Source organism: Coenobita brevimanus, chromosome 75 (assembly GCF_032717465.1).
Source record: "Coenobita brevimanus isolate Jiangsu-jjx chromosome 75, ASM3271746v2, whole genome shotgun sequence".
NCBI lineage: Eukaryota > Metazoa > Arthropoda > Malacostraca > Decapoda > Coenobitidae > Coenobita > Coenobita brevimanus.
This window is the reverse complement of record NC_137028.1, coordinates 7,970,037-7,993,937: the sequence shown is the minus strand read 5'-3', so window position 1 is coordinate 7,993,937 and position 23,901 is coordinate 7,970,037. Positions and strand designations below refer to the sequence as shown.

General features: G+C 43.2%; 1 protein-coding gene across 1 annotated transcript in view; it reads left to right on the top strand.

Moving 5' to 3' along the window:
* Positions 1–20,487, top strand: part of LOC145408067 (uncharacterized) — a 46,354-nt gene extending 25,867 nt beyond the window's left edge. Inside the window, exons 2-3 of the mRNA XM_080278876.1 lie at positions 17,325–17,417; positions 19,211–20,487. Coding sequence (XP_080135002.1) covers positions 17,325–17,417 — 93 coding nt within the window. The 3' untranslated portion in view covers positions 19,211–20,487. The remainder of the gene's footprint in view (positions 1–17,324; positions 17,418–19,210) is intronic.
* Positions 20,488–23,901: the final 3,414 nt, after the last annotated feature.

Sequence of the window (23,901 nt, the reverse complement as noted above, 5' to 3'; positions counted from 1 at the left end):
TCGTGTTCAAGGTTTAATGAATTACTATAGTTCTTAAATACGTGTCGTACAGTACATCGATGCTGGATGATGAACTATGCTATTGTAATGTAATATCTGAGACCAATATCCCGCACTCTACTCTCTGGATTACTGGTCCTGCTATTTACTCGGCATAGGCGTGATCAAAGCATCTCTCCGTGATTACCTCGTGCCGTGCCATGGCCTCAAGGCTGTGTAGCGGACACACACACACACACACATGGCGGTATTTACTCGGGTCAGTGGAGCGTTGTGCCTGTGGCCACAGTCTGGGAGAGACTAGAGAAGTCCAGGCCTCGTGTGCTGGTTCGGTTCATCACGTGGAAGTCTGGAAGCTGTTTCGTTCCCCCACCAAAAAAAATTCTCCCCACCCACTGCTTCTTGCTGCGCCCTCAGATGCAGCCATTGTTTGTCCTTTACTGTGTCACTCACTCACTCAAGTACTCATTTACTCAATGAATTACTATACCTTTCTGAAGCTTGGGTCCAGGCTTTAGGGGACGAGGGAGGTGGGGGGCGTGTTAAATGAAATTTTGTGGTGGTAGACTTCCATTCGAATCAGGCTGTGGGCAGGGTGGGACCCGAGCGCCACCCCTCACAGTGAGGCGAGCCCCGGGGACTCCGGTTGACGCTGGTATAGTCCCATTTTTTTTTTCTACATAGGCACATAAAATTTTGCAGTTTGATAGACAATTTCTGGTATAAAGTTTTAGGCCGCGTAAAACTCCCGAAGGCCGCTCCCCACTGGGAGGGGCGGGATTACCTTTGGTTATAGAAAATGCCAGTATCCAGGGCCATCATCTATCTGTCTATCTATTTATGCATAACCGAGGAAAACAAAATTTTGCTGTGGTTTTAAACGGGATGGGACTTCATGCTCCCCGCCCCCCCCCTCCCACATGGAAGGGAGCGGCCCTCAGGGAGGGCAATGCAGTCATTATTTTTTACCTACGTACACGTTATTTTGCATAGTGGCTGAGCTCCACCAAGACCAGAGTTTGGCCAGAATGGGAACACGGGAACACCGGGGTCTTTCCTCCTCTAAATGATTATTCCTTTCCTTTCATAATACTGCAAGAGTGGGTACGGATATAAAAGGTGCCCTTGGCCTTTTTATCCAGGTAACCGCCACATGTTTTTATTTAGCTCAGGGAACACCTCTCACAGTGAAGTGGTAATGCTGTTGGCATTTTTAGTTCCCCGTCCTTTCTTAACTGGGATACTGCCACAAGATTTTATTTAGCTTATGAATGCCTTTCGCAATGACGGGTACTCTGGATATTGTTTTAATCCCTGCTTATATTTTATCCCAGTTACCATTACACAATCTTACTCAGCTTAAGGAACAACCCCAGTTGTGATGGAGTTAGATACTGTCTTTATTAACGCCTCAGCACCCTCAGGCTCTTTGACTCACTCAGGTTTAAGCTTTTCAGTCCAATGATTTTTAAAAGCTTAACTCGTGCTACTTTCAGATGGTTTCATTCAGCTAAAGACAGATTTCTTGTATTAAGCGGGAAATCGAAGTCTGTATTTAATCCCCTTTGCTGAGTGAAACTGTTTGAAGACAAGAAGTAAAACATGTCATCGAGCTGAAGAAATTGACAATCTTTGGCGTTAGGTAGAACTGAGAACAGAGCAGTTGAGTTGTCCATACCAAGAGAGGGTTAAGTATCACGACGTATTTGCGTTAAATTGCAGTTATCGGACCTGCCAGACGATTATAGTCAGCATAGGAAACACCACTTGTACTGAAGGGACAACCAAATTTATTATCATCTCTAGAGGAATGGCACACTTTTGTTTTATTGGGTTATTGGCCCTTTTTTTATCTACTTATTTATTTATTTTATCTTAGTGGACACCAATCTAAGCAAATGGGATGGGTAATAAATCATCCTTAATAGTACGATGGCGTCTTATTAAATCCCGGTTACTGGCAGGCGATTTTATTCTGGTAATAGGACACTTGAACAGTTGGCCACTTATTTTTGTATCATAGTATCATTCTTGTTCTCCCAAGACGTTTTTATTCACTACAGGAGAGACCCCTGGTACTGAGGGGGTTAATGGAGGCTATACTCATCCCCTTAAGTTTGCGATGTCTGCTGTAAGGTAAATAAAATAGTTTGAATTAGAATGTACTTATAAATACGATATAAGAGTAAATGGACGAAAGACGATTGTTTTTAAGGCTGAATAATTACATGGGGGAAACCAGGATGCAGTGACAGAGATATCGCATTTCGAGATTACTAGTCTATTGCATCAAGTTACAGGAAGCTTCGGTCTGGTCACTTCTGGGTTGAAATTCATAAACGAGACTAAAGACTACTTCCCTGTCGTACGTTTTTTTTTTTTGTGTGTGTGTGTGTGCAGGCGAGACAAGGAAAGGGGAGCGCAGAACTTTGCCTTGTCTCTTGTTCATCCTACAAAAAAAAAAGAAAAAAAGTCTGAGTTACTACTGGGAATAGGTGGTAAATATGTTAATGAGTTTGGGTTTATATCCTTAGTCAAGGCTGGTGTCTGACTTGCCTTGTGTAGGAAGTGATCAGACCAGCTCTTAACACCTCAGTTGTACAAATTAGGTTATCATCTTAAGTTCCTGATTTAGACAGCTTTTATCATCACCATCAACAACATCATCACCATCATTATCATCAGCAACAACGTTTCCATCATCATCAACAACATCGTCATTGTCGTAGTCGTCGTCTTCCACCTCCTCCTGATTATTATCATCATTATTATCACCACCACCATCATCATCCTTCTTCATAACCCTGATGGTTAACAAGGCTAACGAGGTAAGAAAGCATACTAGCCCTCAACCCCTCAACTATATAATAAGGTAATCAACCTACTCACCTTGATTAGATCCCTATGTAATTCCAGGGTTTAACTCCGTCACTGTGAGGGGTGGACTCTCCTTGGCTGAATTAAGTCGTATGGCTGTAGAATAAAATAAATAGTTTTAAGACGTGATCATACTGAAGGAAAGGAAGCGCCCGTACATTGGTCACTGATTTGTACATTCTCAAGATTCTCAATGCCTCTCGTAGTCTAGTACACTGTAAGTGAGGTATACGTGTCGACGGCGTTAAGGAAAGACGTCAAAAATACCCTCACATCTCACTCCACCGTACACCAACTCAGAACTCATACTGTCACATTGCATACACTGACACCCTCACATCTCACTCCACCGTACACCAACTCAGAACTCATACTGTCACACTGCATACACTGACACACTTTACAACACGCTACTAAGCCACATTCACACTGCCACACAACACACTGTCAGACTTCACACTGCCAAACCGCACAGTGCCACATAAAGCACTACCAAACCGTACACTGCCTAGCCACGCACTGCAATACAGCACACTGTCAAACCTCATACTGCCAATGCACTGCCAAACTAAACTGTACACTGAGCCACAACACACTGCCAAATCACACATCGTCAACTCATACACTGCCACACAGCAGTGCCAAATCACACACTGCCACCATGCACTGCCAAACCGTGCACTGGCAAACCACACAGTGTCAAACCATATATTATGATAAACACATTGCCAAAATAAACACTGCCAAACCACACACGGTCAAGCTATATATTTCCTCACAGCAAAAATCCACACAACACACAATCAAATCATACACACTGCGAAGCCTACACACTGCCACATCTCCCTCTCGTTGTGTGATCCCGAGAACCTGACTCTATTGGAACGTCGTGAGAGCATGTGTTGTTTGTTGTCAGAGAACCGTAATACCGTTGGCACAGGAGACTTCGTAGCACCTCTTCCTTAGCGATTTAAGTTGCACATTGCACCGTGGTATTCTCTTATGTGATATTTATATTATTTAACCCCTTCAATCCGATGATGCAGTCCGTCTTATATTCTTGCCAACACTCAAGGATCTTCTTCAGCCTAGGAGACAATAGTAACAAGAGGAGTTAATCAGTGCGATATCTAACCACTTCTGGGATGAAAAAACCGTCTTGAGGTAAACATCAGTAACATATCAGAGGATATTTAGGGGTAAAGTGTAAAATGAATAGCAGAGGAAGAGATGCCACGAAATCTCCCAGCCCAACCGGAATACCGTCAGAGAGATGTATTGCTCGGTGCTCCTCACTTCCTGTCACTGCCATCACCAGCTTCCCCAGCCCACAAACACTCCACCTCGCTGTCTCTTCCTTCCTGTCATTGTCTCGCACTCTCACTCAAGGCTGGCATATACACGATCGAAAGAGTATCACGCTGATGTCCGACGATAACCCATATGATTTATACAGCTCGTGATGTCTGTAAAGGTTAATGTAGTTCCATGTGAGAGTGCAGTTAATGGCAATACTTACGACGTATGGAAATAAATCAGAACCCGTCCAGCGATATTATGCATCATCATAAAAGCAGCACATGGCAAGGATATTACAGTATCCCATCGTTTGTGGTTTCAGATTGTTTCGTTCGGAATGTACATTGATACTTTTTTGATTAAGTGCACTGAAAAAAAAAAAAAGTATTGAAACTCCTGCTGTATTATATTTTGAAAGCCAAGATGAAGAGATTTAAAATGTTGTATTGCATGTCCTACTTCAATAACGGTATATTATATTTAGCTACGTCACTCATTATGGTAAAAATAATATGCATCAAGCTGGTAATTTAGTGTCTCAGAATCATCATACACACCAAAGATACGGAAAAATGTCGTTCAAGTCCAGTTTTAAAGAATGTAAGGGTTTCTCTGGCTGCACCTCTTCGATTGCCACTCCACTACGGGCATGGAAAATAGAAGTCGATTAATGATTTTCCTTAATAAGTCCACGATATCTTTTTTTTTTTCCCCTCAAATTATAAGTTAATAAATTCATAAGAACTGTCTCCCAAACATCCATTGCACTCGTAAAGCAGATATGCAAGTTCCCCCAATTCAAGGAACAGTTGTGTGAAGGAAGATATGATATTCTGAAACACACCCCTAATATATACTCGTACAACAGGGTCTTAAGAATTACTCACTTGGATATTAGCGTGGATATTTGTGGCTCTGTAATCATGGCTCTCGCTTGTATCCTGCTCTTTGTAGTTTCACCGGATGCACAGAGAGCCCGTCTATGTAGCAAAGGTCGGGGATGGCTTTTGAAATTTGTAAACAGAGGGAAAGGCGCCATTGTTGTGAGGTTTGTGCAGCCAGGGCATTGAGGGAATCCCGGGCGCTGCTGAACGAACTCAAATTGTGTACCTTTCTTCCTCCCTTTCTCCCTCTTTCTGGTGTGTGTGTGTGTTCCAAACTACTTTCTCAATTGTAGTCTGTAGTCTTAACGTCTGTCATATTTATCAACAGTAGCTGCAAGAAAGTTTATTTGAAATGAGCAACTTATCTGATTACCACTTTTCATTAGTTAGTGGCCAAAGCGAAGATGAAGATGATAGAGAGGGGAAAACCTTTGCTGTCGCTAAGATGACGTAAGTTTGGCCCAGTTTAATTTCACCACTAGTTTTCAGCATCAGAGGGACTTGTGCTTGTTTCCAAATCCGCACTTACATCACAGCACTGCAAATGCCAGCCACTCTGTCCCAATTTACAATGTGTACTTAACGTGAGCTGGATTTATTTGAGGATTTCTCTTTTGTGGTCTCTTTCACTGGCTCTCACCGGATAATAGTTTACCAACCTTAGTACTCTTTCTCTCTATCTAATTATCTGACTGTCTATCCAGTTAGCTAACTGTCTGCTATCTCTTTACTTTGAAACAGATAAATATAAATGTTTATATATTAAAACTATCCCATATTCCGAATTTTTTCTTTTTTCTACCCTGGGGAAAGAGTAGACCGTCTGCTCCCTGAGTCCTGGCATTTTTTTTGTGTGTGTGCAACACACGGTGGACGCATACCTCTACATGTCACCACTTGTGCGCTGTTATCTACCTACCGTCAATACTGAATATATGCTTTTGGTGGGGACGCTTTCACAACACGACGATGAATCATTTGGCAGACAAACAGACCACTCCTTCCCCGCTTGACCACCTTGGGAGATTACTGCAGCTGACCATGAAAACAACATTTCACATCGATTTCCACCTCAATTGTACCATTACAGTGCCCACCAACCGTTTAGCCACTGACTCAGCGTGTGATGCTAGCTCAGCCTCCCCGTGACCTAACTTTGATCATTCGTGGCCATAATGAAGTACAGTCTGGCTTGTAGTTCTTTTAGCACGTGAGAAAGCTTACCTATTTTGTATTTGCTCCGCCAGAAGGTGTTATTCAGCTGGGTAATGGCGTCATGTCGTGTGGGGGTTGATAGTGTGTTGTTTAAACCTGTGTTACGTGTGGAAGATCGGAGATGGTAAACCCTTCGTCGACACAGCGGCCACCCGTTACTCCAGCCTCCACACACACACACACACACACACACACACACACACACACAGACAAAGACGAAGCGGGTGGCGTATAACAGTGCCTCCTCCGTTACGTGTGTGTATTGTGAGGCGGCGGCAGGTGTGACAGGTGTGTGATGTGGCGACAGGTGTGTGTGGGACCAAAGCCATTGTGCCCGGAGGTGCCTGGAGGTGAGAGGGGATGGCTGAATGTTTTGTCTTGAGTTTTCTTTGACTCTTAAAAAGCTAGAGAGAAGAAAATGAATAAAAGGAATAATAATAAAAAAAAAAAACTAATTCACACCCGCTTACAGCCTTATATTTTGTTCCGATCAACGCCAGATGATTTTATTCAGCTACAAGACTGGTTAAACTTCATCTCAGCGACTTTCGGAAGGGCCTATGATTAACTGGTTAGCGCCTCCAGCTCGCAATAGGAAGAACTCGAGTTTGGTTCCTGAGCTGGTTAGACGAAGTTTGTTTTCCCCTTGTACCTGTTTACATCACCATCATCATCATAATCATCATTACCACAACATCATCACCATCATTATCAACATCACTATCATCATCATCATTCTGCTCCTCCCCCTACCCCCCCATTTTTTTTTTTTTTTTTTTTGCCCGCAGGTGAGTGAGGTCGGGTCTAGAAAGGAAAAAAAAAATATAGAGGGAGAACTATTCAAGAGCATGTCTAGAGAACGGGACCATAAACTCATTCGCCAATTATTTAAGCTCCCGGAATCCTGACTCCACCCCACAGCCACACATTTCAACAAATATGCGCTTCATAATTAACTAACAGAGTCTAACGCAGATGAGAATATTTATAAAAAGTGAATCACAGACGACGGCATTTATAACGAGTCACAGACGAGGATATCAAGAGACCACATTAATTAAAATATAAACTGATATTAGAAAAGGTACTCATTTGGGATGAGTTTGCGTCTTTTAAATGCACTTCTGGATCAGGTGACGCGGAATCTTGTCGTCATTCATACGTGTTAGTTTTACCTGCTTTTGGGTCTTCCTCTTCCTGGTTCTGCATCATGCCCACGGATTAGTAGTGCAGGTAAGATGATGGTGATGGTAAAGATGATGATGATGATGATGATGATGATGATGATGAAAACTAGTAAGGTCTGCTACTAAGTCCTCTATACGACGGCGTCTTTCATACTTTAATCTTGCCACCACCTAACGACAATATTCTGTTGATGGGAGACATTTCGAACCGACGAAGTTTGAGATATCTATCTACCTATCTATCTACCTAAATCTCGTACGGTATTTCTGTTGCCAAACGCCACGGCCTGAGATTGGTTTCCAGGCAATTCTGTTCTTACATACAAACGATATATCTACCTATGGGCACCTGCCATACGGTCCAGTTGCAGAAGTATCTTACACAAAATATTTTTTACACCCACCCTGAGACAGTGAGTAAACAAGGACAAAAACTAGTAGACAAACTGAGACAGGATCGCGGTGAGTGATACCTGTTATGCTGTGCCGCCTGTTGCCATACTCTGCAGGCGTTAATTAACCTTTTACCGCCTGTTGTGTTACTCTACGGGTACTGGTTAACTCTTCAACGTTATTAGGATTTTACAGGGGCTAATTTATCTTTTACCGCCCTTTGGGGTAAGTATACTGTAGTCATTTGGGGTATTTTCAGATGTTAGATAAATTAGAAGTGCTCAGAGTGCACAGCGACGCCACGCCCCAGCTTTGACCTCGACTTGTGACCTTAAACTTTCATCAATCTGCAGCAAAAGCAAATAACTTCTTCCTGTCCCAGTACACTCTGTATGTGCGAGTTTTCATTTCAAATCAGATTAGGAATTCAAGAGATAACGCCGCACCCTAACATCGACTTTGGCTTATGACCTCTGACCCTGACCTTTGATCGATGTGCACGAAAATTAAACCACATTTTCCCAGACCCACAGACAGAGTATATGCCAGCTTTGATTCAGACTGTCTCAGGTACTATTAGAATGTTTTGTTGGCAGAGATCCATACATATATAGATATTTATGCATACAGTACAGCTAAGCCGACTCGATCACAGTTGCTACGTGTTCGGCGTTGCTAATTACAAGGAGTGGAAACCCAGAGATTGGACTTATTAGCTTCGGGGCTATGAGCTGGTAGGGGAATGGATGTAGGCTACGCTAAATACCATTCATGCAAAATTCCACTTGCAACAAATTCAGGCAGCACAGGGTCAAGACCACCCTCGATAACTTTAACTCTTTCACGACGATCATTAGGTTGGAAGAATGTGGCGAAAGAGAGAAAGAGAAATATCAGGGTGGCAGATTGAAACACAGCAAGACAGGAGAGACAGGGAGGCAGAAGGAAAACAGAGTGAGACAGGAAAGTGGAAGATTAATCGTGGTGTAGCAAGGAGGGAGCAAGACCAATGAAGAACAGTGGCAGAGTGTATACAAGGAAGGGAGGCAGTGGAGTAAGGCAGAAGAGAGAGTGTATGTGTGGTGCAGTAAAGGAGAGGCAGGCAAAATGAGACAAAAGAGAGGCAGAAGAGTGGCAGAATGGGGGCGAGTCAGGCAGAAGCGTGGAAGGGAGGCAGAGTGTATATGTATTTGGTGTAACAAGGAAAGAAGGGAGCGAGGCGGGTGCACATAAGGAACTAGGCTTCGAGGTCAAGGTAAAAGTGGATGGTCCGGTACAGCCCCCAGCATTGGCACACTCCAGTCCCTTCTCGTACTTTTACTGCTTCCTGCCTCGCTACAGGGTGTGGTGGCAGTGTGAGGCGTCGAAGTGTGTAATGTTTGCGTAGTGTGGCAGTGTAAGGTGTAGCAGTATGAGGTGTAATAGTGTGACGTGTGCTACTGTGGAGAATGGTAGTGGGAAGCGGCGAGGTGTGACGTGTGATGCTGGGTAATATAGGGTGTGGTGCTGTAAGGTGTGGCAGTGTGAGGTGTGACAAGGTGACGTTTCGTAAAGAGAAATGTGGCGTGAATGTGGTGTGGTAATGTGGTGTGTGTGTGTGTGTGTGTGTGTGTGTGTGTGTGTGTGTGTGTGTGTGTGTGTGTGTGTGTGTGTGTGTGTGTGTGTGTGTGTGTGTGTGTGTGTGTGTGTGTTTGTTTTATAGCCCTGAGCATTGGCACGCTCCGGCCCCCTTTCTTAACTTTTACTCCTCCTTCCTCGTTGCTTCTGGGGATCTGCTACAGGGTGTTGGAAAGTCTGCGTGTGGTAGGAGACATGGTGTGTGACAGTGTGAGGTGTGGTGGTGTGACAATATGAAGTGTGGTAGTGGGAGATGTAGTGGTGTGAAAGTGTGTGAGTGTAAGGTATAGTGGTGGGATAGTGTGAGGTGTGTGAGAGCATGAAGTGTATGAATATGAGGTGTGGTGGTGTGAGGTGTGGTGGTGTGAGATGCGATGGTGTGAGGAGTTGGGAGGAATGGCAGTGTGTGTGTGTGTGTGTGTGTGTGTGTGTGTGTGTGTGTGTGTGTGTGTGTGTGTGTGTGTGTGTGTGTGTGTGTGTGTGTGTGTGTGTGTGTGTGTGTGTGTGTGTGTGTGTGTGTGTGTGTGTGTGTTTTAGCGTGAAGTACGGCAGTGTGTGTGATGTTTAAGTGTGAGGTGAGTGTGGTATAGCTTCGAGCACTAGCACACTCTGGCCCCCTTTCCTAGCCTTTACTCCACCTGCCTCTTTGCTCGTGGGCCTCTTGTATTTCGTTACTGTGGCAATATTGTTTAACTGTGATATGTAAATGTACTGGGTTAATTTGCTAGACCGTTATCAATTAGCGTTGCTACGAAGTTTGAGCGTTTTTACTAAACCTGAAAAAGCGAATTCTCGAGGGATAAGCTAACCTACCTATAATGAGAAAATAGCTGAGTGTGGCACATTTCACTGAGGAATCTGTTGACAGCCTTCTTCCTTTTGTGCTTTTCTTTTCATGTTTCAAGGTCCTGCTCATCCTATTCAGTGGTGGGAGGTAGGTTTAGGGTGATGTTTAGGATATTTAGTGCCTTCCTTCCGGTGTCTTGTGGGGCAAATCATGTTTAATGGGGCTTTGTGGTGTGTCTCATTCTGGCACATGGCAAATTTTCAACGATTTATTTGCCACCGACATGTGCAGGGTATGCATGTACAATATACTGAGAGGTTATTACGTAACGAATCTGCTCTTCATTGGAAAATTCACGAAAACACAATAGGGAAGGCTGAATGAGCGATATGAATTTTGTAAGGCATCATTTAAAAGCCGCACTTTTTCGTTGGTTAAATATTTACTTCGGCATTTCCTCTTGAGCAAGGCCTCTGTTGTACCGCTAATGGCAGCCAGTACCTTCCACCTCTCCGTAATTTGCATGTCCGAGTGGTTAAGTAAAGAGAAAGTAAATATATTTCAGTCCATATTCATCTTTTTTTTTTTTTGTATGTTGTCTTGGATAAAGATTTAATTTCACTCCGCCACCAACAGCGCAGTTATGTCCATTATAATTTGTACTTTATTGCTACCAGGCGATTTTATTCAGCCGTAGAGAGGAGGTTTCTCGTTGGGAAGGGGTTAGTCACTCCGTTAACCCTCAGATATGTTGATGTCTTTAATACTTAACTCGATACCGCCGAAAGCCCTCTTGTGAAGGGCCTAGATACCTTCTTCACCAACCCTTCCGTGCTATGACGTGTTTTGTAGTTAATCTCGATACCACCAAATAATTTAACGCAGGTAAGGAGAGACCCCTTGTAGAGAAGGTCGTAAAAACCAGTGATGCGTGCATGAGAAGCCCCTGTAGCGGTAGTTGGCCATGCAGGGTTCAGCCATGGGTGGGGTGCCGGTAGTATTAACAACCTTCACTGGCAACAATATGCAACAAAACACAACTTTAATCGCAACATAACACAACAATACAACAGAAAACAACACAACATAGAGCAATACAACATGACCTTCACTGCAACAACACAACACAGCACAGCATAGCACAAAACAACACAACACAGCCTTCAATTCAGCACATTACAAAACAAAGCAACAAAACAGTCTTACCATAAACACAAGGTGGTGTAGCCTGGGGCGGGCCAGCTGTTGCCCCACATCCAAGGCGCGGGGGATTCCTTACCTGATAAAAACACACCATAAACTCTTGCTTAATATTCTTACACATGCAGGCGTAAAATTCCGATTAGATATACTCTTACTCTGGTGAACCATTAGGACACTACAGGGACGCTAAATAATTATCAACTCTTATCAAATGGAAAGCAATTTGTAAGTTGGATAAAATCGTCTGGTGTTAGCTAGAGTGTGTAGTTGATACGTTCTGAGATGGTTAAGGAAATGCTGTCTCACCTAATTTGTGACAAAAAGTAAGATTTGTATTAAATATCATGATGAAGCCAGAACTATAAATGCTAAGGACAACTTCTATTCGTTAGTAAAAACAATCACATGTTTTATAAAGAAAAAAAAATCGACCTACACATAATTAGCACTTTATTAGGCAGCCTTGTTTTTCACAACGCTGTTTGCCTTCAATTTCTTAGTAGTCAGTCATAAACATTTCCTACTACATTCGTCAGACAGATATCCTATAAGTCCTGCATTCTGTCTGTCTGTCTCACTTATGCGATGGCTCTGTCCCACCATTTCCTCCAGTACTCAGGCACTCTTCCTCTTTTCAGTTACTCTACACAAGTTTTAGATCCAGTATATAATCCCCCCTTCCCATTACACCAACAAAATCTATAAACCCAACAAATACATTTTTTCACCTACACTAACTCTCCACTGACAACTGAAATTAACACCACTGACAGCTCTAAGTAACTGTATCTTGTGATGAAACCATATAAAAGAGTGCAAGAATTGGGGTACATGATAGAGCAAGTGTCATGGACGGCGCCGCGCTACCAATAACAACATGGAATATATACCACCTTCAGAGTCAAAAGTGGTCAGGCTATTACTCTCCCATGCAGTTTCCTGGCTGTGTGTGTGTGTGTGTGTGTGTGTGTGTGTGTGTGTGTGTGTGTGTGTGTGTGTGTGTGTGTGTGTGTGTGTGTGTGTGTGTGTGTGTGTGTGTGCAGTAGCCACGCCTGAGGGACGACAACATTCTGGTTCTGATACCGGTGTTCTTCGACTCACTCGCTTATATTCCAGACACTTCCCACGTAACAGAAATGCCATTCAGTAACAATAGTGTAAAAGCGACTTTCTTATTTTGCCCACAAATTATTGTTGAATCCTTCCTAAGTGCTGTGTTTTTGGTTAGTTTATTACCTATGTAGATTTTAATCCTTAAAGGATAGGATACCATTCCAATGTTAGCAGAAGCTAAAATAATTATAGTTTAAAATCACTGACATCATAAAAGGGATAAACTTGTATTTAATTAGGTGATGGATACTCTCTTGATGCCAGGTTGTTAAATCAGGGAAGGCCAGGCTGCAATTTATATAATAAATACTGGGTGGTTCCTTATATAATGCACCTCCTTCACTCCATCAGGCGATTTTTCGTTTGTTGCGGGGACGGCTCAGTCTGTGTTATGAGTGTTTATCCTACATCCTTTATTCATTTCATACTCCCACTGCAACACCTGTGGCCATATCAGCACACTGAACCGTCCAAATAACACACAAAATACCAACAGGTGAGTCTGTACAGGAGCGCTATTTACGAACCAAAATGTATAATACAGTTAACTGTATCTGGTTGCGACGTGAAGTTAGGTTAGGTTAGGTTAGATTAAAGTTTACGGAGCTATACATAATGCCAATTGCTGCATGTAGTTGTGAGGTGAGGAAGGACACACAGACAGACACACTTCAATGTCAAACAGCTTCTTGCCTGCCATACCTGTCAGAGTAGCGGCAGCACCGGGCCCCTTACCTCACCTCAGCCGTCTCGTCACGATCACCGCCCACATGGACCTGTTGTGTGCGGGAAGGAGGGGGATGGAGGGGAAGAAGGATAAGGAGGTGGGTAGGCAGAGAGGGCCGTGGGTAGGGAGGATGTTAGGAGGAAGAGAAGGTGGGGGTGAGGGAAAGGCAGGGTGATTAGAGGAAGATAAGGAGGTGGTAGGGTAGAGAGGAATATGAGAAGGCAGGGTGGTGACAGGAAGGTAGTTAGGTGGTGAAGCAGGAGGAGCCAAGAGAAGGCAGAGGATGAGAGAGTTGGCAGGTAGGCAAGGTTGGGAATCGGGATGGCAGACTGGGCGGATGGGTGGCAGGAAAGGTGACAGAGGACTGTAGGGTGACGGGAACCTATAGGTTACTCATTTTTTTTTTTTTTTTTATCGAGGCGAAGTTGCACTAGACAGGTTGGTGATGACTGACTGAAGGCAACATTTGTTCATAATCTCTACTCGTTAGCATTATTAATTAACAACATATGTCTGAGGGGGTAATTTGGATTAGTAAATGTTATTCGGACATGTTGCATTCAGCCAATCATCACCAACCTGTCAAGTGCATCTTCGCCTCAATAAAAAAAAAAAAAAACTGAGTATAGCATGGGAGGGTAGACAGGTAGGTTGCAGGGAAGGCAGAAAGGGGGTGGCAGGTAGGGTGGAGGGTAGCCAGGGTGGAGGGGTGGTTGACAGGTGGTGAATAGGAAGCCAGGTTGGATGGCGATGAGGTAGGGGAGGTTGTGTAGGCAGAGTGGAGAAGAGGCAAACAGAGTTGTGGGGGCTGATGGGAAGGATGATGTGGGCAGAGAAAGTTGGGGATGATGGGGAGAGCGCAAAGTGGTAGAGACGTACGTTGGGAGGTGGGGTGGTTGGAAGGGAGAAGTCAGGATAGATCGAGGGATGGTGGTGGTGGTGATGGTGGAGAGGAGGCAAAGTGGGGGATGGTAGATGGGAAGGTCGAGGGACAAGTGGTGTAAAGGAAAACAGAATAGCGTGGGGGAAGGAAGGAAGGAAGGAAGGAAGGAAGGAAGGGAGGATGGTGGGTGGGTGGTGGTGAGGAGTGAGACCGGATAGCAGAGTAACAGACAATGGAGGAGGGAATCAGGGGTGGGGTTAGGGGTAGTAGGGGTGGTTGAATTTCTCTACTTACCGTCTCCCTATCCTACTTTCATGCCCACTACCTACTTTAAGCCTTTCGGTTCGGTGATGTCTTTCTATTTTTATTTCTGGGTATATCCAAACTAACTGTACAGCTTTGAAAAAAACTATATCAGCAGAGGGGTTGATAAAGTCTACTGTCTAATCTCTCTTGCTCCAAGTCTCTCCTAAGCCGAATCAAATCGTCTTGTAGCAGCACGAAAAAAAAAAAAAAATGGTGACATCCTCGGACTGAAGGGATGGAGAGAGGGATTAGATGGAGCGAAGTGGAAGAAGGTAAAGGATTCATGAAGTGAGTGAACTGGAGGAGAGATGTGGAGGGATTTAAGGAATGAGTAAGTTGGGGTGGGCTGGAGAAAAGAGAAGAGGAGAGGAAAATGGGGGAGAGGAAGAATGAGGAAGAGTGAAGGGTGCGGGTGAAGAAGAGGGGTGAGGGGATATGAAGGGAAGTGGATAAGGAAATGGAACAGAGGCCTTGGAAGGGAAAAAATGAAAGGGGGAGATTGCTTGGTAATAGAATGAATAAGATGTTTTGCCACCTACTGTCGTCCTATCCCACTTTCACAGCCAGAGGGGACGTTTAGGAGGGGAAAGGAGAAAGGGATGTGGAGGGAGGGTGGGGTAGGAGGGAAGAAGGGGAAGGAGTGGAGAATGGGGGATAGGAAGGAAGACATGAGGGGAGAGGGTTGAAGAGAAGGGAAGAGGGTGATAGGGGTGGTGGAGGGGAATGGGCGGAGGGTGGGTTGTAGGAGTGGGATCAAGGAAAGGGAAGAGGAATTGGATGTGGGAGGAAGGTTGAAGAAGTGTGATGGAGGAAGGAAAGAATGGTGGCTGGGATAGAAAGAATGTGAAATAAGGGATACGGCGGGTGGAAATAATCTTCAATAACCCGTTTAACATTTTGGACTTTTCCACACCCAAGGAAAACAGTGCAGTGGTAGCTAGAGTAAAGTGAGAAATGTGTTATCTGAGTGTAAAAAAAAAAAAAAAAAAAAAAGACCCGACGGCCAATAAGGTCGGAAATTCTTATGTTGATGGGACGCTGTGGCGTGTGTAGTTATTAATTCCTTCAGTAAGATGACATATTTAATCATTTTCTCTTAACACCGCCATACGTTCTCTTCAGCGTGGGAGAGACCTCTCATAGTCAAGAATTTAGAAACAAGATCCATTACCACTTCGCCAGGCGAGGTGTTTCCTAAGGTGAAGGCAATTTCCTGGATGTAGAAGGACAAAATACAGAAGAGAACATAGTACCAAAGAGATTCACATCCATCCAGGTATACACCATACACACACACACACACACACACACACACACACACACATATATATATATATATATATATATATATATATATATGCTCGGAGAGAGAGAGAGAGAGAGAGAGAGAGAGAGAGAGAGAGAGAGAGAGAATCTTAGTGTATGAATATGTAAGTTTACAAATGTTTTTCCTGAGTGACAGATAAATGTCATGTACAATACTGTCGATCCCTTAATTACAACAACTTAAGAACACCAGACACCAATTACAACGACGTCAATAGGTCAGCGGGTCAGTTTCGCAATGTTAGCTAATCACAGAGTATAGGGAGGGAGATGACGAGTAATAAGAGAAATCTCCCTTCGTATTCACTACGGATCTTAATCAGTCTGAGGAATAAACAAATCTTTCCTGCACTTTTCTATTACGAAACAGCGTTTAGTTTTCGTAAGTTTTACTTTAATATTCACTCAGGTTTGGCTGAGATGTATTTGGTAGCTATATGGATGAAGATAAAAGAATAAACTTAGAATCTTACAAAAATTAAGTCGAAGAAACTGTGAAAATGGTAAGACACTTTAATATTCAGTCTGTTTTGGTTGTTAATTATTTGATAGCCGTATAACTGAAGATAGGCTACTTAAGAAATGATTTTACGCACTAGCAGTACACAAGAAAGTTCGTAAATGCAGCTCCTGGCTTGGTATGCAAACTAAAAATAAAAAAAAAAATGTATTTTTAATAGTATCTGTGGTGGATGGGTGGGGCAAAAGTGTGTGTGTGTGTGTGTGTGTGTGTGTGTGTGTGTGTGTGTGTGTGTGTGTGTGTGTGCGTGCGTGCGTGCGTGCGTGCGTGCGTGCGTGCGTGTGCGTGTGTGTGTGTGTGTGTGTGTGTGTGTGTGTGTGTGTGTGTGTGTGTGTGTGTGTGTGTGTGTGTGTGTGTGTGTGTGTGTGTGTGTGTGTGTGTGTGTGTGTGGGGTTATTGAACAGATTGGTGGTGAAAATACAGAGCTGAAAAAATGATATAACACTATTTCCTCCTCCCTCCCCTCTGGGCTGAACCCATCACGACTCAGCACTGAAAGCGAGGATGTGGCCCAATTCCGCCAGGTTAAAATAATTCGACTAGGAAAAGTTCCAGATAGTTTTCCTACTTTTGTGTTTTTCCTGTTTCTGTTACCGGATCATTTTCATTCCATATATCATTTAATGGTGAGTATGGTGGTGATGGTGATAATGATGACAATGACGGCATTAAGCCAAAGGGCAGCAGAGCAAACTATGTAGGGAAAAATGATAGTGATGATGATGATGATGTTGTTGATGATTCCCAGCCAAATAACATAATTACTGATTATGGAGGCTGAGACCATTCTGCTGCTGCTGCTGATGATGCTGAAGATGGTAATGACGGTGATGTTATACTGATGATGCTGATGTTAATGAAAACGATAATAATCACGACGATGGTGTTGGTGGAATGATGATAATGATGATGATGATAAAAATGTGCGGTTGCTGGTGATCATGATGATGATGATGATGGCACTTACACTCCCCTCTCTCTCCCCAGGCAGGCAGCGGCACTAGCAATGGCACTCCTGTTCTGGTGAAGGATCAGCTCAACATCGTCAAGTGTGACACCATTGGCCTTCGCTACTTCTAGGTCCGCACGACACCGCCTCTCCTCTGTGTGTGTGTGTGTGTGTGTGTGTGTGTGTGTGTGTGTGTGTGTGTGTGTGTGTGTGTGTGTGTGTGTGTGTGTGTGTGTGTGTGTGTGTGTGTGTGTGTGTGTGTGTGTGTGTGTGTGTGTGTGTGTGTGTGTGTGTGTGTGTGTGTGTGTGTGTGTGTGTGTGTGTGATTCGGGCTGCACAATACTGCTCGTGCATGTTGAATTAAGCCCTGATACTCATTTTCCTGAAATCCACTCCTCACCATCTGCTCCCATTCCATTGTCCCCCACTTCCGTCCAACTTCGTGATAGTCAGCCCCACGCCCTTTTATGCTTTCTTCTTCCTGGTTATACTCACCTCTGTCTGTTCGTTCATCTGTCTGTGTATTATATATATATATATATATATATATATATATATATATATATATATATATATATATGTATATATATATATATACAGTATATGTATATATATATATATATATATATATATATATATATATATATATATATATATATATATATATATATATATATATATATATAATTACGATAAAAATACCGCAGCTGAGGACATTACATATTAAAACAGTGAAGCAAAGCAGGTGAAGTGTAATAGTTTGAGGTATGCTTGAGTGGTGGCACTTTTAGATTTGGTGATCTGGCTGTGTGAAGTGGTGTGGCAGTGATACCTCTGTGTGAAGTGTGGCGGTGTGTGGTGTGGAAGTGAGATGTGTAGAAGTGTGCGACATGGCATTGTGGTATGTGTGTACAGTATGTAGTGTGGCAGAGGGAGGTGTGACCGTGTGAGGTATGTCTGTGTGGTATGGGGGTGCTACGTGTGTTTGAAGTGTGAATGTGTGTGGTATGGCTGTGAAAGGTGTGGCACTGTGGTGTGTGTGTGTGTGTGTGTGTGTGTGTGTGTGTGTGTGTGTGTGTGTGTGTGTGTGTGTGTGTGTGTGTGTGTGTCAGTGGGAAGTGTGGCCGTGTGAGGTGTGTCTGTGTGGTGTGACAGTGTTACATGTGTGAAATGTAGCAATGTGTGGTATGGCACTGAAAGGTGTGACAGTGTATGGTTTGGCATTATGATGTGTGTGTGTGGGGGTGTGGGGGTGTGATAATGTGAATTATAGCAGTGTGAAGCAAACTGTATTTACGATATGATAGTGTGAGGTGTGTATGAGGAGTGTGACATTGTGTTTCACAGTGTATGCTGTGTGAGGAAGGCTATGTGTGAAGTGCGTATGTATAGCGTGGGAGTATGTGGTGAGAGTGTGAGTTGTGATAGAATTTTCTGCAACACGATGACTTTCTAAAGCCGCATAAGCTATCCTTTCAACCACCAGTGTTCCCCTAGGAGTTCCCTGATAGCACGAAGCTCAATATTATAGGATCACTGGTTGCTGACATTTGGAATCTAAGTCACAAGTTTCTTTTGTTTCGTGTGAAATGGAAGGCCCTATTATCGTGAGCTAAGGAGGCTTCCATGCACCTCTACCTCGCCAATTTTTATAGCAAATTGTTAAATAGTTTATATATAACAGTCACTTATGCATCCTTATTTATACATAAAAATAAACTATCTGTGTTATTTATCCAGTATTTCTGAACCTCAAAGCTAAATTAAATTGTAATAATGATAATGATGATAATGAAAATAGTACCAGTGAAAATGATGATAATACAAATTAAAATATTCTAATTGTTGCTTATAATACCTTACCCCAGAAGTGTATGTGAGGTGGCTGTTCTCTGGAGAGGTACCATCTTCCTAATCCTTGCAGTGTGTGGCAGTGTTCAGGAGCGGCACTACCCCTTTACTCCTGCGACGTGTGGTTGTTCCCTGGAGCGGCACCACTTCTCATATCCCTGCGGCGTGTGACTGTTTCCAGGAGTGACACCACTCCCGTTCCCCTGCGACGTGTGGCTGTTCCTGCGACGGGTTCACCTTCCTCCCGCCTCCACACCATACCATGCGCCTTTTATCATCCCGACTGTGTGAAGAAAAACTGATGAAACCTATAGCTGTATTCTGTAACCCTTTCATCTGATGTATAAAATCGTCTGTCGGTGGCAAGAATAGGTCGATGGAAGGCGTTATTGTACTAAGACTGTTACTTGAGACTACTCCTAACTTCTCTCTGTGTCTGTGTAAAGAACACGCAGAAACTTACGCATTCTTTTGTATTTTTTTCCTTGCTGTCGCCAGATGACCATATTCGGCTTAAGAGATAACCCTCAGAAAAAAAACAAAATCATCTGGTGGTAGCAAGAACACTTGAGTCGTCATTACACTGGCAGACCTAAGGTAATTGTTTTTAATGAAGGTCTCTTCCAACCTCTTCATCACAAGTCTTCCATGTGCTGAATAAAGAAGTCATGCAGTAGGAAGAATATTGCAAAACAAAATCTGTCGTCCTACTGAAGAGGTCAACAAACTGATCCCTGGGGGGGTGTCTTTTTTAACTTTATTCTTGCTTCCTGACGATTTTACTCAGCACAGACTAGACCTTTCGAGCTGATGGGTTAGATATATCCTTAATACACTCCTTCATTATGAGAGTCCTTTCCTAAGCTGATGAAAATCGTCTGTTAGAAGCCGGTATAGACTAAGAAGGACGTCACTCGGACTCACGGTGATAAGAATGTGGCTGCTGGTGACTAAGTAGCATAAGTTTTCCTCATTAACCCTTTAGAATGAAGGTATCCACTCAAGGTATTTATTTCTGGCTCCTGACAAGCAATTTTTATTCAGTTGAGGGAAATCCGTGCTCTCTAAAAGGGTTGATTTCGTAGTGTTAAGTTTTTTATTAATGATCTTTTAATAGCCTTTCACATTAGCACAATAATTCTCTGAGTGTATAAAGTCATTTAATTCAGTTCATATATTAACCCTTGCATCCGATGACACGTTTTGTTTATTTATTTCTGCGACTTCAATGCGATTTCATTCAGCTCTGGAGAACTCTCTAGTAAAGAAGGAGTCACTGAAGGCTATATATAACTCCTTTGCATACAGTCGTCTTCCTGAAGCTGAATGAAATCGTCTGGAGATAACAGGGATATAAAAAGTATAAAAGTCATCGGGTTGGTCGAAGGGATTAAAAAACGCTGTATTATCCAGAATTGTGCCATTGTCCATTACAGTCTATTAAGCGTGAAAATTGACCCAAATAAATAAAATAAGTGAATCCCACATCCTTGTTCAGAGAGGTGGGTGAGGGGGGTGAGAGGGAACACACGGGAAACTGCTTGGTCCCTTCAGCTCGAGATCTTTTTTTTTTCTGAGTAGTATATATTCTAAGTGGCATATGAGACTTCACAGCACCTCTTTCAAAGCGAATTATTATGTACAGTCGCGACCAAAAGTCCTGTCACTTCTCCTACTTTTCTCCAGGCGCTTCAAAAATCAGGCTCATAAAACCATATTAACATAAACTAATGACACAGATCTATAGCTTAATAAAGTCATGAGTGTCGATTGTTGCAGTCTTGGATAAATACTCAGAATTCATGGGAAGAGAAGAGAGAGGGACGACAGAACTTTTGATGCCGACTCTACGTTACACCATAATATCCTCTTGTATATTACTGTTGCAAAGTATGTCGATAAACTAATGATAACTGTTTACAAGGGAATGCTGAGATGGGCAAATAAGTCGCTAAGGAAGAGGTGCCAAGAAGCCTCCCATACTACTTATAATACGGCCCTTATTACTACCAGACACACAGTAATAAGAACGGCGTAAGAATGTATGCTTTATTTTTTTAACCTTCCCAAAACTCAGTAAAATCGCCTGGTGGTAATAAGGATAAATTCTGTAAAGGCGCTATCGTAGTAAAGAGATTAAGAGCTAACTGGCATGAGTCTCTTCAGTGTTAAGCATTTGATAACCAAGATAACAAAATAAACGCGCGCGCGCGCACGCACGCGCACACACACACACACACACACACACACACACACACACACACACACACACACACACACACACACACACACAATCTCTACCCCCTCCCGTATCTCCCCAGCCTTCCACCCTCCTTCTCCTCTCTCCAAGTCCTCTCACGCCTCCCCCCACCTCTCCCTACTTCATAGAGGACATACCCCCTCTCAATACTCAGCCCAGTATTATTCTAGCCAGATGGGTTTGTTTGTTTGTTTGTAGCACGTCACATCTAACTTAGTAATAAAATGTGAAGTATTAGTGTCTTCTTTTATTATCCTATTTCACAGCTAAATAAAATCGTCTTGTGGTAAAAAGGATTAATTAAACAGGAAGTCACCGTAGTGTAGGCATTAACAGCTGACTCTGCATATTTGTTATTGATAAAGACTGAGAAGAAAATGGTATCCACCACTCTGAATTTATCGCCCCTCTCCTCCCACCCCTGCAACACGCCTGTCTCCCACCCCATGGAGCCGGTACTACTTGTCAATTACTCACTTCATTGTTACTCTGGCTACTTAGCTTTGTTTCCAGCGCGTCACATTTAATAATAAATGTGAAGTATAAATGTGTGTGTGTGTGTGTGTGTGTGTGTGTGTGTGTGTGTGTGTGTGTGTGTGTGTGTGTGTGTGTGTGTGTGTGTGTGTGTGTGTGTGTGTGTGTGTGTGTGTGTGTGTGTGTGTGTGTGTGTGTGTGTGTGTGTGTGTGTGTGTGTGTGTGTGTGTGTGACCTGTTACAAAGCAGAATAACATCTCATGGCCGCGAAATCCTTTACGAAGATCATTACATCCCAATTTTCCCTCAGAGTACGACACACAACAATCGAAGTTTTATCCAAGTCCCCGATTATGCTGCTGGAATAAGAAGCAAAAAGGAGAAAGAAATTTTATCCAGTAGTCTGTAAGCTGGAATAAGGAAAGGAATAAATGGGGGAAAATGGGTAAGGGGATAGAGGAAGGAGACACCTATTCTTGTCTCTCTAAACCCCATCACCAGCCCAGCCTACAGTATGTCTCTAATCCTCTACAGTGAGACAGTGAAGGGACAGCATCGGAACTGTTAGTGATGAATTTGAGGCAAAGGAATTTAGGTACAATCAGGGCAAAGTTCACCTATTACACAACATATAGTAAACTCCTGTGACGTACACAGATCATAGGAAAAAGCATCATCATTGGACGGAGAAATACGCTATGTCATGATTAACTGAGGTGTATTAGCCACCAGAAGGAAGAAATAAGAAATTGTGCAACCACAGATGAATTTTTGTTTCAGACAGTACATGAAGGGAGGGAGGAGAGCAAGGGAGCCATGACAGCAGCAGCAGTAGTACTTGCAACCACAGTCTTTTCTGAACGCGAGCCCGTTGAACTGCTGGCTGAAGTTGCTCTCGTCATGCAGTCCGCCATCCTCTTTCGCGGGATGGGAAGGAAGCTGAGGTGTAATATGCAATATAAATCACCAAAGAAACGTGCAACGAAGCCTCGTATGGCACCTAAAATACAACCATTAGTAGGATAATCCCCTAAGTCCATTTTCATCAGACAGTTAACAAAAAAAATCATAGTAGGATAATAAAACTCACCTTGGATCAAAAGACACTGTCGATCTTCGCTATGTTAAGAGTGATGATGACTCTGGTTATGAGGTCTGCAAATGAGGTGAATGGAGTTAATGTCGATTTGTAGGGATGGAAATAGAGCTGGTGAAGACAATCAGTCAAATCTCTCGCCAGCTTTGTGTGAAGATTATTGAAAACGAACAAAACAGCCAAAACCTCAACTGATCTAATGGGTATAATAGATGGTTCTAATTTCCCGCGATATGTTCAGCAAACTATAGGGAGATGCTGTACTCAATGACTGTACTAGATCTGCAGGGATATTAGTCGAGTTGATGTCAGAATTCCCTGGCTCACTCATCCTGTACTGGACTATAAGTAGCTGTCAGGGCGCCAGGGTTAGTTCAATGGTCAGTCAACCTGCCAGCTAGTCATTCACTCACTCACTCAGTCAATTAGTCAATTACTCGCTTAATCATTCAGTCAGTCAATCAATTAATCATCCAGACAAGCAATCAGTCACTTTCACTCACTCAGTAATCAGCATACCTGTTTGTCATTATCCATCCATCTTTTTCGAAATATCCTGTGTGAGATATGAAATAAAGTGCTACTGTTATTTACTTTCGTCCGCTCGTGTTTTAGCTGAATTCACTCCCACCCTTTCCCTCCCACCATCCTCCTTCCCCAAAACCGTCCTCCCTCCAGCCTCCTTTCCTCCTGATGAGCCACATGCTATGACACGACAGGTGTACCTGCTGGCTGTGTGGAAGGGCCTTATGGTCGAACCTTTGACCTCGACCTGTACTCTTGACCTTTGACCGACTGATCTAAAAAGAATTACTTCATCCTTTCCTCACCTTAACATATTCACCATGCCTGACTTAAATCGGATCAAAAGAGTTTAAGTAGAACCTTCCCCTGTGACTTTGACCTTTGACATTGTTCTGAAATTGTCATTCTC